Below are 17404 nucleotides of genomic sequence, written 5' to 3' on the forward strand. Positions count from 1 at the left end.
ACAGGGGGAGCTGTATAGCACAGCCTATAGGAGGGGGCTGTATGGCACTATTTACAGGGGGGCACTATCTACAAGGGTGGGCTGTGTGTGGAGGGGGCCCAGTCAAAAGTTTTCTATGGGGCCCAGTGTTTCCTAGTTACATCCCTGGGGATGGGATTGAACTGTTGAAAAACGGCTTCTGGGACACTTTGGAGAAATGGCCGTACCACTGGTTCCACGACCAAATCAATGCAATGTAGAGCTGAAATGTACCTGAATTGAAGACTAGAGGGGTCCAGCTACCATAAATTATGCCACCCCACACCATAATCCTGGCAGAAGGATCGGTGTGACGTTCCCTTGTGAAGGCCTCTTCATGGCGTTGCCCACGTGATCTCCAGACCAATCTCTTACTATCATTGTGTCCAAGACAAAAGCGGGACTCATCAATGAAAAGGATAAACCTCCATTCCAGCCGCTATTGCCGTCTTGCTGTGCATAATCATAGCCTTTGAGAGCGGTGGCGTGTGGTCAATGGAACACCTGTAGCTGGACATCTGGCTCGCATCCCAATGTTGTGCAAACGCCTTCTGATGATTTGTGTCGACACTGGTTGCCGCCCTAGGTTTGGGATGTGACGTCCAACTTCACTTGCAGTACAGAATGGATCAGTACGCGCCATTCTTCCAATCAGATGGTCCGTCCGTGCACAGGTTCGCCTCTCGCTGTTATTCCGTTCGTTGTTGTTCTCCCAACACCCGGGACATGCAGTGTTGAACAGTGCTGACATCTCGGCTTAGGCGCATTGTGATCTGCCAGAGTGATAAACCAAGGTCTCTCAGTTCAAGTATTCTGTTCCTCAAGTGGCGATAACTGGCATCTCGATGAATCATCCCACACCACGCGATCCGATTTTTGAGGCTTCACGTGGCTAAAAAAAACATTGCTTTCTGTCTGGCTCTTATGCTTCCCACATGCCACAGATTGGAGCGAGGTGTTTGAACATTTGCAGATCTTAGTGACACCTGCTACTTGCATAACCTTAAGGCCTCATACACACACACAACAGATATTGGACGATACAGCCACATGACATGGCGTCACTATGCTTCCCTTCTGCTCCCATTGAATTCAACACTTGCTGCATGAATCCATATACAATAAGCTCCCCCTAGTGGCGGCTACAGGATGCCAGAATTATATCATTTAACTTGGACAGCGGGGGATTCAGAGCTCCATATGGGAAAAATGGAGCTCCGATCCCTATAAAGATGTCTGTATGGTCCAGTTTTAATGCATCAGTCAGTGTTAGATTCTCCGAATGGTCAGTCCGCTCCTACAATTACTGTAGAAATGGAGCAATTGCATACTCATTGTCCTGTATTGGGTAGCAATATAGAGTATAGTGACTTACTACAATTGCATACCGCAGCCCATGACCCTGGATCAGTATCCCTGTATGGGGACTCTTATCCGATATGCAGAATGAATGGATTAATTTATTTTCCCATATCCAAGCTGATCAACTACATCTGGACTCAAAACCCTACCGGCTACTCTGCATCCAAGCTATGTAATACAGAAGACAAATGGAAGAGGGACCAGGTTGAGATGGATCACCAGCTCAACATGGACATTTGCATGAAAATGTGGCTTTATTGTACAGTAATTAATTTTAGTCTGTGACCATAAAGCGTAGGCAAAATAACCACCTGGAAAGCCATAGGATGAGATCTCCTCTCCGACTGCCACCCTGTCTGGTACCATGGGGTAATCTACATTGTCCAACCCTTTGGCAGGCAGCCCAGCCGAGGTTATGTCCAAGCTAAAATTTCTATACATGTCTAGCGGCAAAAGGGTCACATATTCTGACAAAATATTTCCAAATGACGATAATTAGACTTTAATGCTATTATGCAGGGAATTGATAGCAGTAGATACACCATTTATATCAATGACAGCTACTTCTTGATCAACCAGAAAAGGCAAAAAGTAACCCGACCTTTTAAAAAAAACAAAAAAAAACAAAAAAAAAACGACTACAGTAGGGAATGGCATAAAGAGAAATTCGATACTATAGTACTGCTAGCGGCTCCCTTCCCTATAGGGGTAATATAATAACTTGTAGGGCTGCAGCCTACAGGTGCATTTTATTGCACCTTGTACTAACGAAAAACTGCAGTCACAGGTTATAAGAAAAAATATATAATGGCAGCAAAGTTGGGTAATAGGGTAAAGTTCAGTGTGGGTATAGAAGTGTGCAGAAGTAGCAAAGGCTGTAGATATACGTATCGCAAACGATGCCGGAGGCTATATACTTATATTTGTCTTTAATATATGGGTTGTTCAGATATATAGTAGAAGTGTCAAGGGTATTAGGTTCCTCATTTATTATGATCTCATGCACCCGGCCATATTACAGATCTGTGGGGTATGGATACAGTGCTCTTAACCTTCTGTGGGCCCAAACTGCATCTCCAAGTTTATATGGAGGCACACAGCATATTCCAACCCATTCCATATTACACAGGCATCCTGCCCTAGAAGCTTTGCTTCCCGAAGAAGATGCTGCTGCTGTTTTAAGTGTAAAGTTGCTCTAAATATTGCTCTGTATGTTGTGGTAATGCTTCTATTTCCATTGCTATACTGCCACCTAGTGGACAGGCTGTGTTATTATTTAATGTGGGCACAGGACCTGTGGTCACATGTTTGAGTTGAGCAGTACATCAAACCAGTAAAGCCGACGGCTATTTACTAATGTTACAGGCAATGGTGGATCACTCTTTATACTGAAGGCAGCGCCAGGAGAAAAGACCCGGCCGGCATCTGCAATCGTATATTACTGCAACCTAACTGGGAAACAAACTCATCCAGCGTAGGGACGCTGCATGTCTCACACTGGGTGCAGTGCTAGCTAAATGGCAGCTGTTCTCACCTGACGGGTTCAGTGCGCAGAGAGCTGCAGAGTGCTGGCGAGCACAAGATTAATAGAAGACCCTAAAGCAGGAGGGGGCCTTTAAGTGAGTCTCCCCGCAAATGGAGCTATAGCCGGATTCAGCTGCAAGGGGCTTCTCCATGAGTGAGTTGCAGAGACCGTGGGCGAAAATGTCGCCTGGAGCCAAACACATGCAGATTTTTATACCGATTTCTTCAGGTACGTCTGGACGTGGACTAAAGATTATGAAATATTAAATCTATTTCCCCTGACCTGGGAGATGAGCGTAAATGTTAAGCTATGGAAGGGATTACCCTTGTCCTACGCAGAACGATCCCAGCACCTGTGTGTACATCACATGACCATGAACAGTATTTTATCCCCTGGAATTAAACAATGAATGTCCCTACCGAATAACAGCAAGCAGAGATCTTGAAAACAGTCAGGAATTAATACAGAAAGAATATTGGAAAAACATTTAAAAAAAAAAAAAAAAAAAAACACATTCATTTTCTGAAACCGGACAACCCCTTTAATAAAAAGTATAATTTATCGGAGCTATTCCAACTATTCGTCAGGAATTCTAAAGGTTTTCTTACAACTGTGTTACTAATGAAGTCTTGGCAAAAGATTAAGGGTATGTGCACACACACTAATTACGTCCGTAATTGACGGACGTATTTCGGCCGCAAGTCCCGGACCGAACACAGTGCAGGGAGCCGGGCTCCTAGCATCATACTTATGTACGATGCTAGGAGTCCCTGCCTCGCTGGAGGACAACTGTCCCGTACTGTAAACATGATTACACTACGGGACAGTTGTCCTGCAGCGAGGCAGGGACTCCTAGCATCGTACATAAGTATGATGCTAGGAGCCCGGCTCCCTGCACTGTGTTCGGTCCGGGACTTGCGGCCGAAATACGTCCGTCAATTACGGACGTAATTAGTGTGTGTGCACATACCCTAAAAGGGGTTTTCCAGTCCTAAAAAAATAAAAAATAAAAAAAAATAAAAAAAAAAAATTGATGGTCTATCCTCAGGATAGGCTATCAATACCTGATCGGTGGGGGTCCGACTCCCAGCACCCCCATTGATCAGCTGTGTTGAAGGGGCTGCGGCGCTCGTATGAACGCTGCTTCCCCTTCAATACGGTCACTGCTCATACTGTGAATCGCATACTGACGCACTTGTGGCAGCGGTTCAGTTTTACGGTCTTCTCCCATTGAAGTGAATATGAGAAGACTGTAATACTGTGAACCGCCGCCATAAGTGCGTCAGTATGCGATTCACAGTATGAGCAGTGACCGTATTGAAGGGGAAGCAGCGTTCGTATGAGCGCTGCAGCCCCTTCAAAACAGCTGATCAATGGGGGTGCTGGGAGTCGGACCCCCACCGATCAAGTATGGATAGCCTATCCAGGGGACAGGAAAACCCCCACTGTAGAAAACCACAGAAAAGAAAACTTTGTGGGACAGTGAAATGTTGAAAGAGTTAAAAAATGTTCATGGTAAAAAATGGAAGTCAGGTAAAGGGATTAAAAGTGTCTCTCAGACATATATGGCCAAAAGTATGTGGACACCCCTACTTATTATTGAACTCCGCTATTTCAGCCACACAAGCACACCGCCAAGCAACCTCCATAGACAATCATTGCTAATAGTAGGGGTCATACTGAAGAGCTAAAAACTATGTGTAAACGGAGCCCAACCTGCATAGTAAACATGAGAATGCCATCTTTGCCACTTTGTTGGCAGTAAGTACGGAGGTTACATCTTTTTCCAACTTAACTGCCTGCCATTTAGCCAAACTTCTGCAGACAGACACAAAGTTCATTGCAGAAATTGTGCAACCCCTTGTTTATTAAGTTATTACAGGACAGTAATGTACCAAAAGGTCATTGGAAAAAAAAGCTGAAACGAATGAAAATTTACTTGCCAGGTTTGTGTTAATTACAAAACTCAGCATCATGTGCCAGTTACGACCGAATTATTAATAACGGCTATACTTTTTTTGCTTCTTCAGTGCAATTTAAAAAAAAACAAAAAACTTTGCAAATAGTCTGGATTAAAAATGTTGAACCGTTTTGTATATACAATGTCTATGCAGGCCTATGTCTCCATGATTACAGACTACAAAAGAAACCCTGTGTAGTCTGATCCTGTAGACATGTTACTCCTCTCCCAATTCTCGTTAACCTACAGACAGTAGAAGAGGGAGCGGAGTAACATAGAACTGCAGGGTCTGACTACAGGCTACAAACCAACGCGGTGTTCTCCTGGAGACACATAGCTCTGCGTAAGAGCTGTATATACAAAACGGTGGGTTATTGTCAGTAGAGGCGATTTGCTTATTTTTATTGCAGATCTGTGACGCTCCGGTCTCCAAGAACATAGACGACTCCTACAGTTTCGAAAATGTTACGTCTTTTGGGGTCTTTTTCTGCAGAGCAGCCTGTGCAGATGTCATGATGTCCTGGGTTTGCAACATGCTCATATTCCAAGTGGCCTAAAACACAGACAGAACACGGTCACGTGACTGATTACCAAGGTCCGAGTGACTGCAGAATAAGACGATCACTCACCATGTAATTCAGACTGTCCTGCACCGAGTGGTCTCGAGAATACAGTAAATTCACTTTAGTTCCTTGGACAGCAACAGGGCTTTTACTGGCAATCTCAGTGGCTAGGTCAAAAGCAGCACTAAGGAGGGAGGACTTATCAGGTAATACCCGGCTGGAGAGAAGAAAAAAAATAAAATAAAAAATTCATTAGTTTAGGAATATAGCGCCACTCCTGTCCAGGGGCTGTGTGTGGTATTGCAGTTAAGCCATAATCCCTTAAAAATGGGACTGAGCCCATGAACAAGAGTGGCGCCGTTTCTGGAAGAAAGCAGCCATGTTTTTCTAATCTCATACAACCCCTTTCATTTCAGTGGGAAAAAAATGTAAGTTTCATAGATGGAAATTTTTTCATTTGCGACACTTAAAGGGCTTTTCTGGTTTTAAATTAAATCAACATTATTATAATATACATATTTTATGCTGTAATATGAATAATATCTCATTATCTATGAACAGGAGACACATTGTACGAGGAATAAATCATGGACGCTGCGGTACCTGACTAGTCCGCTGCTTAAGGCCTCGTCTGACATCATCTTCCTAGCGGTAAAGGCCAGCTCATTCACCAAGCTATGGAGGAAGAAGAGAATCTGGTTATAACTCTGCCCCCCCAGATACACGCAGACGAAGGTCTTATTCAGATGTGTATTTTACATCCGTGTGCTGTCCGTTAAAAATAACGGACAGCACACGGACCCATGCAAATCAATGGGGCTGTTCACACATGTGTGATTTTCCACGCAGAGTGTCCATTGCATGAAACTTACTTCATGTCCTATTTTAGTCCGTTTTTGCGGACCACGTCGCCCATTGAAGTCTATGGGTGCGTGAAAAACATGGACAGCACACGGGCGACATCTGTGTGCCGTCTGATTTTTTTTCACGCACCAGTTGCTAAAGAAATGCAGAGGAAACAAAAACACTGATGCCACACGGAACGGAAATGCACGAGTCCGTTTTTTGTGGATGCAAAACGGACACGTTCGTCTGAATCGGGCCTAAGGGTCAGTTCACACAGTTTTTTGGCGCGGAAACAGAGTCAGAAAAAAAAATAAAAAAATAAAAAAAAAAAAAAAAAATCGACCCCCATTGATTGGGAGACAAAGACGTTTTGGCCGCTCGCGGGAAAAAAAAAGAAAAAAAAAAAAAGGCATGTCTTCATGCTGCGGTTTCCGCCTCTGACCTCCCATTGAATCAATGGGAGGCAGAAAAAACTTGCGGCGCTCGTTTGAGTGTTTTTTGCCCTTGCAATAGCTTTAATGGTCGCAGGCGGAAAAATCCGTGCAGGCAGTTCAAAATCTGGCTCAAAATTACTGAAGGAATTCTGAGGCAGATTTTTTTTTCTGCCTGCAAGAAAACTGTGTGAACAGGGCCAAATACCATCAATCCTTATACAGAAACAAGACAGAGAGGTCACAAGAAATGTATTTATACAATCATGAACCGCACAGATATGCAGCACTAACGGTGATTAACCCCTTAAGGACCAGGCTATTGTTTTTTTCTTTTCATTTTTCCCTCCTTGCCTTCCAAGAGTCCTACGTTTTTTTTTTATCAATGAAGCGGTGCAAAGGGATTATTTTTTGCGGGATAAGTTGCAGTTTTTACCATATAATGTATTTATATTTGGGAGAATTGGAAAAAAAACAAACTGATTCCTCCATTATGTTTGGGGTTTCGTTTTTACAGATTTCACTGTGCGGTAAAAAAAAAAAAAAAAAAAAAAAAAAAGACAATTCAACTTTATTTTGTGGGTGAACAGGATTACGGCAATACCAAATTTATATTGATTTTTTATGTTTTACAAAAGTGTTATAAATTGTTTTTTGTTGCCATATTCTGAAAGCCATAACGTGTTTAATATTCCATTGACAGAGCCGTGTGAGGGCTCGTTGTTTGCGGGGTGAGCTGTAGATGGGCAGATCTGAGTTTTTGATCACTTTTTATTACATTTAATTTTAGCGCTAAGGTGAAATTCTGGTGTTTTTTTTTTTTGGAGCCTCACACACAAGCGTGCTCGGTCCGTGATATACAGTCCGTACGTCAGCCGGATTTCCCGGACCGAACAAACTGCAGGGAGCCGGGCTGCGAGCATCATAGTTATGTACGACGCTAGGAGTCCCTGCCTCGCTGCGGGACAACTGTCCTGTTCTGAAAACATGATTACAGTGCGGGACAGTTGTCCCGCAGCGAGGCAGGGACTCCTAGCGTCGTACATAACTATGATGCTCGCAGCCCGGCTCCCTGCAGTGTGTTCGGTCCGGGAAATGCGGCCGATGTACGGACCAAGCACGCTCGTGTGTGAGGCTCCTAAAACAAACAAAAAAAAAACACCAGAATTTCACCTCAGCGCTAAAAATAAATGTAATAAAAAGTGATCAAAAACTCAGATCTACCAAAAAAAAATAATTGTACCAATAAAAACTACAGCTCACCCCGCAAACAAGCCCATCACGGACCAAACTCGCTCGTGTGTGAGAGGCGTAAATGGTGTTCATCCTGCGGGTAAATAATTTTGTATTGTAATAGTTTGGACTTTCACAATACCAATTATGTTTTTTTACATTACTTTCGAGGAAACAAAAAATGGAAAAAGATTTTTATTTAAAGAGGCTCCGTCACCACATTATAAGTGCCCTATCTCCTACATAATCGGATCGGCGCTGTAATGTAGATAAGTGGTTTTTATTTTGAAAAATGATCATTTTTGAGCAAATTTAGATTTATGCTAATTAGTTTCTTAATGCCCAACTGGGTGTGTTTTACTTTTATATCAGTGTATTTTGTGCAACTTTCGAATTACATTTTATTAAAAAAAAATATTTTTACTTTTTGAGATACAGCTGCTTTGTATCCTGTATACAAAGCAGCTGTATCATGGGCTGAAACCTGAATCCGTCAGGTCAGTGGGTCCTTAGATGTAACTCATACCAGCTCGACCGGACCCGCTGATACTGAACCAGTCAGTCCCACTGACCTGACAGATTCGGGTCTTAGCGCACGATACAGCTGCTCTGTATACAGGATACAAAGCAGCTGTATCCCAAAAAGTAAAAATTATTTTCAAAAATGTAAAATTAGAAAGTTGCACAAAACACACTGGTAACCATTTTTATTTTTACGTTTTCAAAGGTGTGCATAGTCTTTAAGCAAATCATTATTGTTCACTGTAGCCAGTCATCTTGTCCAGCTCTGCTCAGACTTTTACATACCTTCTGTTCCCAATGACGTTCGGCAGGCGCTGTAGAGTTCCCACATCGGCGGCCAAACCCACATCCACCTCCTGTAAGAAGAACCGGTTATATAGTCGGAGAGCACTGTAGATGCCCCCATTTATTTCTATGGAGAGCTATAGGAAAGGTCCAGCTAGAGAAGTTTTAGCTATAAAAATAAATGTCTGTCTTTCCAGGTGCTTGTACGTGTATTGAAACGTTGAGGATTAGTCCGCCAAGAGATGCGCTCTCCACTTTATGATAGGAGTTTTTGAACGTTACCTTGAGGACACAACCGGGTGACTATTGTGCTGCTTAGCTTTTTTTCCCTTTCACAAATAAGGCTACGTTCACACTTGTGTCATGGTTTCCGTTAATAATCCATCAATAATCCATCAAATCTGACGGTACTGCTGACGGAGGCGCCAAACAGAGCAATGTGAACCCAGCCTTACCGTATAATGTCCCTTAAAGGGACCGCTAGAATGCACCATGACAATTCATGGTTGAGACAGGTCTAGAGGTTTTTCTTACCTTAACCTGGAAATAGGCATCTTGGGAACAGTAGCGGATGTCACAGGCAGTGACGAGATCCACACCTGATGGGATACACAGCATTAGTAAAAAAATATATACTCCCGCTGACAATTATCCACGGTTATCCAGGGGTTGTCTCACCTGCTCCAATGCAACCGTTGTGAACTGCTGCAATTACGGGCTTCGTGCACTGCAAGAAAAATACAATGTGAGCAATGAGCTTAAAGGATATGCAATAAATGTCCAATAGATCCTAACCCTGGGACCCGCACCTATCTCTAGAACGTAGCCCCCTGACCCCCTGTCCTGCCTTCTCCCATGGTCACTGCTCTCTGGCAACTGACTTACAAGGTGGCCGGGAGTACAGCAGCAGACAAGCTATGCCGTTTCCGCAACTTCCATAGAAATTAGCGGGAGTTACGGAAACAGTGTAGCACAGCGAACTATGCTGTTTCCAGAACTTGAGTGTCGAAAACAGGACAGGGAAGGAGGGCACTGTTCTACAGATAGATGGGGGTCCCATCTCTGGGACCCTCATCTATCGGACATATACACTCATCAACATTGCAATACCAAGAAGGAAAAAAAGTTTTTGAATTGTGGAAATCACAGGATCGACAGACAGGTCAATGAATGTGCTGCGGGTTCTAGGTCGGATACGCTGCATGGTTTTACGCAACGTATCCGACCCGTGGGAACGTGGCCTTAGAGTTAATGTTGAAGAGTTGGAAGTAGTCGCTTTACTCTATTTGGATCTATCATTGACAAAGGATCCAAGAGCTGCATGTAACGCATCGGACTCAGCCACCCCGAATCCTACTCTGTACTCACAAGAAGCAAATACTCTAAAAAAGCTGTATACAGATGGGGGTGTCTGGTTTGGCTGACATCCCTAGTCATGTTTCAACCGTTTTTAATGCTTCGGACATTAACTTACAGGGTAGCTAACTATAGGTGGCACCAGAGAGGCAGTTTTTTTCCTTTTGGAAGGAGTGCTAATTTGCATACTTTTCCCATGTAGCATTGCTGGATCTCCACAAGGATAACCAGAACCTCCCAAGAGTTACAAAGGATCAGCAGTCCAGAATACCATGCAGAACAACACTTGAGAGATGAAGGACTAAGAAAAGATCTTCAAAGTTAATAATATTTCGATAAAAACAAAGATTACAATTGTAAAGGCTCTGGACAGGAAAAGTACTGACAACTTCTAACTTTGCTGTTGGTGAAGACATTTGATAAGATCATGGGTGGCAGGGAAAACTATCTAGTGGATCATCAACTATATCAAGACACCTTCAACTTGAAGCAAAATGATTATATACAGGGTGGGCCATTTATATGGATACACCTAAATAAAATGGGAATGGTTGGTGATATTAACTTCCTGTTTGTGGCACATTAGTATATGGGAGGGGGAAACTTTTCAAGCTGGGTGTTGACCATGGCGGCCATTTTGTATCCAAGTTTCGTTTTTTCAATGGGAAGAGGGTCATGTGACACATCAAACTTATTGAGAATTTCACAAGAAAAACAATGGCATGCTTGGTTTTAACGTTACTTTATTCTTTCATGAGTTATTTATTAGTTTCTGACCACCTATAAAATGTGTTCAAAGTGCTGCCCATTGTGTTGGATTGTCAATGCAACCCTCTTCTCCCACTCTTCACACACTGATAGCAACACCGCAGAAGAAATACCTCCCGATCTGACCCCCTTAGACTTTTATCTTTGGGGTCATCTGAAGGCAATTGTCTATGCTGTGAAGATACGAGATGTGCAGCAACTGAAACTACGGATACTGGAAGCCTGTGCTAGCATTTCTTCTGCGGTGTTGCTATCAGTGTGTGAAGAGTGGGAGAAGAGGGTTGCATTGACAATCCAACACAATGGGCAGCACTTTGAACACATTTTATAAGTGGTCAGAAACTTGTAAATAACTCATGAAAGAATAAAGTAACGTTAAAACCAAGCACACCATTGTTTTTCTTGTGAAATTCTCGATAAGTTTGATGTGTCACATGACCCTCTTCCCATTGAAAAAACTACAGTTGGATACAAAATGGCCAACTTCAAAATGGCCGCTATGGTCAACACCCAGCTTGAAAAGTTTCCCCCCTCCCATATACTAATGTGCCACAAACAGGAAGTTAATATCACCAACCATTCCCATTTTATTTAGGTGTATCCATATAAATGGCCCACCGTATGTATGTATGTATATATATATATATATATATATATATATATATATATATATATATATAATTTTGAACATAAGACGTCTCTGCTCATTAGGGAAAAAATAAAAAATAACCAACTATGGTAGGAAGAGGTGAAGACAAAAGAAAAGGATGACCAGTAACAAGATGGATGGAGACAATCATGAAAACATCATTGATAAACCAGAGGATCCAACTTCCAGCACTTAAGTCATAGAAAGGGTCTAATGACCTTCTACGTGGTTCGCAATGGTCATGGTAGGGACTGCCATAAAGTAGAGCGCTTTACTAAGAACGTAACTTCCGATAATGGAGTGCCGACCTACCAAAAACTCCATCCTTCATTGAGGTCTAGCCTTCTGGACATTTTGCCCAACCAGTATTTTTCTTATAGAATAAGTATCCAACATCCTAGAAGTCTACTTGTTATCACCAGATCCAATATATTTTTTTGTTCCATAGACAGACATTATTAGATAGGAACACAAACCTTCTCAATAACAGAAAAAGATTCCTGATATTCATAAATCTTCTTGCGGATGTTCCAAGCGATTCTGGCAGCATCGTCTTCCTGCGGCTGTAAAAAGTCACTTGCCAGATCCATGAGATCGATCCCTGTGAACGAGGGAAATATCAGTATATGGACAGTGTATCCAGAGGCGTACGTACCATAGAGGCAAACCAGGCAGCTGCGAGGGGGCCCCATTGTGAGACTGCTCCCAGACCTGGCTGGTCCTATTCCATTTGCTATTGAGTTGCGAGAACCTGTGCAGGCCCATGGGTCATGGGAAGAGCACTGACGGGAAACAAACACCAGACTCTTCTGTCCTAGATGGCAAACTCAGTACCATAATAGGGAGCCCATTTTCATCTTTGCTATGGGGAGCCCCTTTCTTCTATGTTTTAAAGTTACAGAACTTCCCTTAAATGAGGCTGAGCTGCAATACCAGATACAGTTCATGGACATGAGTGGCGCTGTGGCAGGAAGAAATTAGCCGTGTTTTCTAAACATTTACAACCTCTTTAAGGACCTGTTCATACTGAGTTTTTTTGGCGCTGATTGGAAACCGCGTCGGAATCAGCGCCAAAAAAACGCCCAAAACCGCCTCCCATTGATTTCAATGGGTGGCGGAGGAGTTTTTTTTCCCCGCTCACGGTTTTAGCCGCTCGCAAGTAAAAAAAAGCGTCATGCTCTTTCTTCCCGCGGTTCCGTCTCTGACCTCCGTATTGAAATCAATGCGGGGCAGAGAAAGCGTTTTCCGCAGTGTTTTTTGCCGGCGGCGCTCAATGGTGGCAAAAAGGTGCAGGAAGGTCAAAATGTGCCTAAAAATTCCTGAAGGGCCTAAAGGTGGCCATAGATTTTATTAGGTGAATCCTGTTTTACCAGGATACACCAACAATTGACTGTCTATGGTGACTGCCAGACAGTCCTCGGATGTCATCTGCCGAGACCCCCTCCAGGCCCTTTCTCTGCACAACATGGCGCCCAACCAGCAACTCGGTATGGTAAGTGACTGAGTCAATGTTGTAGTACCTACCGGGTCGGAAGGGGATCTGTGCAGAGAAAACAAAAATGACACGCCGGCTGCACTTCTCTAGTGATATGGCCACTTTCTCCTAAAGAGCAGTAATGGTCGCAGAGATTGGGACACCCCCCGATCAAAGTTATGGGGAAAAAAAAAACAAAAAAACTTTAGACTGTCCAGTGAGTGTTTCCCTGTATGGCAGTCTCTGAATTACTGCTCACAACGATACGTCGGGCATAATACTGACCGGATGTGAACATTTTCCCAGCTCCGGAAATAACGACTGCCCTACAATTAGTATCTTCTCCGAGAACTTGGAAGCAGAGGACCATCTCCCTGCAGGGAAAATACACATTTACTGTTATTATCCGGATGGGGATTAAAGGAATGTTACTGTATGGACAAGACATGAACATTTCTGGGTCAGCAATAAAAATATGTGATGTCTTGTGTGAACAGACCATTAACATTTGTTTGGAATCAGGATCTATGCAGAAATTTATAGAGTAGCTGAACTTTCACAAAACTGTTAGGGTATGTTCACACAACCTATTTTCAGCCGTTTTTCGGGCCTTTAACGCCTCGAAAAACGGGGCTGAACGCCTCCAAACATCTGCCCATTAATTTCAATAGAAAAAATGGCGTTCCGTTCCCATGGGCCGTTTTTTACGTGGCCGTTTTTAAAAACGGCACGTAAAAAAATGCCCCGTATAAAATAAGTGCATGTCACTTCTTGAGCAGTTTTTCATGGACTCCATAGAAAAGCAGCTCCAAAAACGCTGCAAAACAGGCTAGTTGCTTAAAAAACGGCTGAAAATCAGCGGCTGTTTTCGCTTGAAAGCAGCTCCGTATTTTACGGCCGTTTTTGGTTTGCCATGTGAACATAACCGAATACAGACATATCAGAAGTTTTGATCGGTGGGGATCCGGGTGCGGAGACCCGCGCCATCGCTGAAACAAAGGTGCAGAATAGCTCAGCCGAGCGTCCTGCAACTTTAGCGGTGATCGGCGCTCCCTGTCAGGCTGAACATAGAAAGTCTATAAACCGTCTTCAGCCAAGGAGCGCCGATCACAGCCGAATGTGCAGAGCGCTCGGCTGAGCATTTTTACACTTTTGTTTCACCGACGATGGGGGTCTCAGCATCCAGACCCCCACTGATCAAAACGTCGGGAAAAGAAAAAGTTTTGCGAAGGTGCCATTAATGTTAACCGATGATAATGCTGAGGTTAGATTTCTGTCGCCATTTCCAGAGCCCCATCCCACCTGATCCCGTAGCACAGCCACATATAGGTGTGGGGGGGGGAATCACATATGTGCATGGCCTTCTCCACCGAGATATATGGGAGTTATTGACATAGCCGAGCCAGTGACTCCCTTAGGCCGGGTTCACACTGAGTTTTTTGCAGGAGGAAAATTTGCCTCAAAATTCCATTTAGAATTTTGAGGCAGATTTTCCTCTCCCTGCACGCTGATTTTCGCTGCATTTTTCGCCCACGGCCATTGAGCGCCGCGGGCATAAAACGCCATGAAATACGCTTCTTCTGCCTCCCATTGATATCAATGGGAGGTCAGAAGCGCAAACGCCCGAAGATAGGGCATGTCCCTTTTTCTGCTCGCGGGAAAAAAACGGCTCCACCTTCCATTGAGATCAATGGGAGGCACTTTCGGCCGTTTTTTGACGCGGTTTCCGCGTGAAAAAAAACTGTGTGAACTGGTCCTTAGACTTAGACGAGAAAGTCACACGCATACGACTTTCCATCTTCCCGGCTGGATATAAGGGTGGGTGGGGGAGGCCCCTAGCATATTCCCCATGTGCCCTCCCTATAGTCTGTCCATTGGCAGTATTTAATAATAATCTCATATCTATGGGGTCTGGCAGACAGTCTTCTAGGGGAAACAAGGACCCAACAGGCTGGATTGCTTCCCATCTGATCCTTCGATTCCTCTGAGATAAGCGGTGCCAAAACTAGTCCGGCAGTCACTTAATCTTCCTATTGGAATAGCTGGTGGTGTCAGACAGAAGGGCACAGCTTCTCTGTACCACACTACAGAATATGTTAGAGCTACAGCAATCAGTAATAATAGTCCTTAGCACCTCCATAAAGCCTTGTTCATTGCATTTCTCTTCTCTGGGCGGTTGATCTCCACGTGGTAGACGTGATCCCCCGGAGCGGTGACTTTCAGAGTTTCATAGCTGTAGGAGGATAGTCCCGCTTCAGACGACATGTTTCGGAGACCTGGAACCAACTTGAGAAGGTCTGAAGATCAAATGAAATCAATCATCATTTCAGAGTCAGTGCCATCCGATGGAAACCGAACTCTTTGTGTGCCAGCCGATTATAAAAACCCTACACAATCATATATAACCTAAGACCCTGCCAATGTGCCATTACATAGAAAACTAGCACCCTCATCTATAAACATCACCATTGCCTAAAACCATAATCTTATCCATTAAGACCAATCACCGCCTCGATCAGTGGTTTCCAACCAGTGCATGCTGGGAGTTGTAGTTTTACTATCACTGGAGAGTCACAGTTTGGAGAGGACTGTCCTGTATTAATCGGTCACCCATTTATTTACCTCCTTTCCGCTTTCTGTAAATCTATAATCAAGCCTATGAAGCGAGCGGGCTTCCTTACATCACACAGGGGTCTTCTACAGACAACGTATGTACCCGGACCGCCGCCTCTGGATCAAGAGTCCATATAACAAAGTATCTGGAGTAAAGTTCAGGAGGGGGAGGGAGGAAACAAAGTCTGCCGGTCCACAGGTGTGGCAAAGTGTCCGGGGGTCGTGTACTAATGAAATAACATGCGGATAGATGTGCGTATTATTTATGAGAATGTTATATCATAATATAATCCAAGTGTCAATATTATCACGTCTCAGATCCACGCAAACAATCACAACTTCTTATAAGAAGCTTCTACTACTGTGACAGTGCGGACAGTATGGGGACTCCTCAGTGACTGCTCTCACCTCTCCTCAGGAGTCCTCTGATCACCGCCATGAGATGTCACCGTCGTGCTGTGCAAAATACCCGTCAGGTCAGATTGTGGGTGTCGCCATATTGTGTTTGGCAGCTGCCCCCGCCTCTTTTATGTGGATGGAGCTACACAGAATGACTGGAGGGGGAGGGACGCATGGAGCTATACGAATAACTGGAGACGCATGGAGCTATACGAATAACTGGAGACGCATGGAGCTATACTAATAACTGGAGACGCATGGAGCTATACTAATAACTGGAGACGGATGGAGCTATACTAATAACTGGAGACGCATGGAGCTATACTAATAACTGGAGACGGATGGAGCTATACTAATAACTGGAGACGGATGGAGCTATACTAATAACTGGAGACGCATGGAGCTATACTAATAACTGGAGACGGATGGAGCTATACTAATAACTGGAGACGCATGGAGCTATACTAATAACTGGAGACGCATGGAGCTATACTACTAACTGGAGAGACATGGAGCTATAGTAATAACTGGAGAAACATGGAGCTATACGAATAACTGGAGTCACATTGTGCTATACTAATAACTGGAGTCACATTGTGCTAAATAATAACTGGAGACACATGGAGCTATAGTAATAACTGGAGAAACATGGAGCTATACGAATAACTGGAGACGAATGGAGCTATAGTAATAACTGGAGACGCATGGAGCTATACTAATAACTGGAGACGGATGGAGCTATACTAATAACTGGAGACGCATGGAGCTATACTAATAACTGGAGACGCATGGAGCTATACTACTAACTGGAGAGACATGGAGCTATAGTAATAACTGGAGAAACATGGAGCTATACGAATAACTGGAGTCACATTGTGCTATACTAATAACTGGAGTCACATTGTGCTAAATAATAACTGGAGACACATGGAGCTATAGTAATAACTGGAGAAACATGGAGCTATACGAATAACTGGAGACGAATGGAGCTATAGTAATAACTGGAGACGCATGGAGCTATACTAATAACTGGAGTCACATTGTGCTATACTAATAACTGGAGAAACATGGAGCTAACTAATAACTGGAGACACATGAAGCTATACAAATAACTGGATAAACAAATATATCTAGCAGCACCGGTGTATGGAGCTATACTAATAACTGGAGACGCATGGAGCTATACTAATAACTGGAGACGCATGGAGCTATACTAATAACTGGAGACGCATGGAGCTATACTAATAACTGGAGACGCATGGAGCTATACTAATAACTGGAGACGCATGGAGCTATACTAATAACTGGAGACGCATGGAGCTATACTAATAACTGGAGACGCATGGAGCTATACTAATAACTGGAGACGCATGGAGCTATACTAATAACTGGAGACACAT

General features: G+C 43.7%; 1 protein-coding gene across 4 annotated transcripts; it reads right to left on the bottom strand.

Moving 5' to 3' along the window:
* Window positions 1-4741: 4741 nt before the first annotated feature.
* ECH1 (enoyl-CoA hydratase 1) lies at window positions 4742-16126 on the bottom strand. 4 transcript variants are annotated; one of them, XM_075836266.1, is made up of 10 exons: window positions 16014-16126; window positions 15127-15289; window positions 13278-13366; window positions 11995-12119; window positions 9424-9472; window positions 9280-9344; window positions 8746-8816; window positions 6032-6103; window positions 5495-5645; window positions 4742-5418 (listed from the first exon to the last, which is right to left on the bottom strand). In XM_075836266.1, exons 1-10 carry the CDS (start codon window positions 16042-16044, stop codon window positions 5314-5316), a joined length of 921 nt encoding a protein of 306 aa, XP_075692381.1. In that variant the 5' UTR covers window positions 16045-16126; the 3' UTR covers window positions 4742-5313. The 4 variants fall into 4 exon arrangements, with proteins under 4 accessions (XP_075692381.1, XP_075692384.1, XP_075692383.1 ...); XM_075836269.1 differs by having other exon boundaries at window positions 15127-15278; window positions 16014-16095; XM_075836268.1 differs by lacking the exon at window positions 16014-16126 and adding an exon at window positions 15674-15756.
* Between the last annotated feature and the right edge of the window lie 1278 nt (window positions 16127-17404).

This window comes from Rhinoderma darwinii, chromosome 8 (assembly GCF_050947455.1).
Source record: "Rhinoderma darwinii isolate aRhiDar2 chromosome 8, aRhiDar2.hap1, whole genome shotgun sequence".
NCBI lineage: Eukaryota > Metazoa > Chordata > Amphibia > Anura > Rhinodermatidae > Rhinoderma > Rhinoderma darwinii.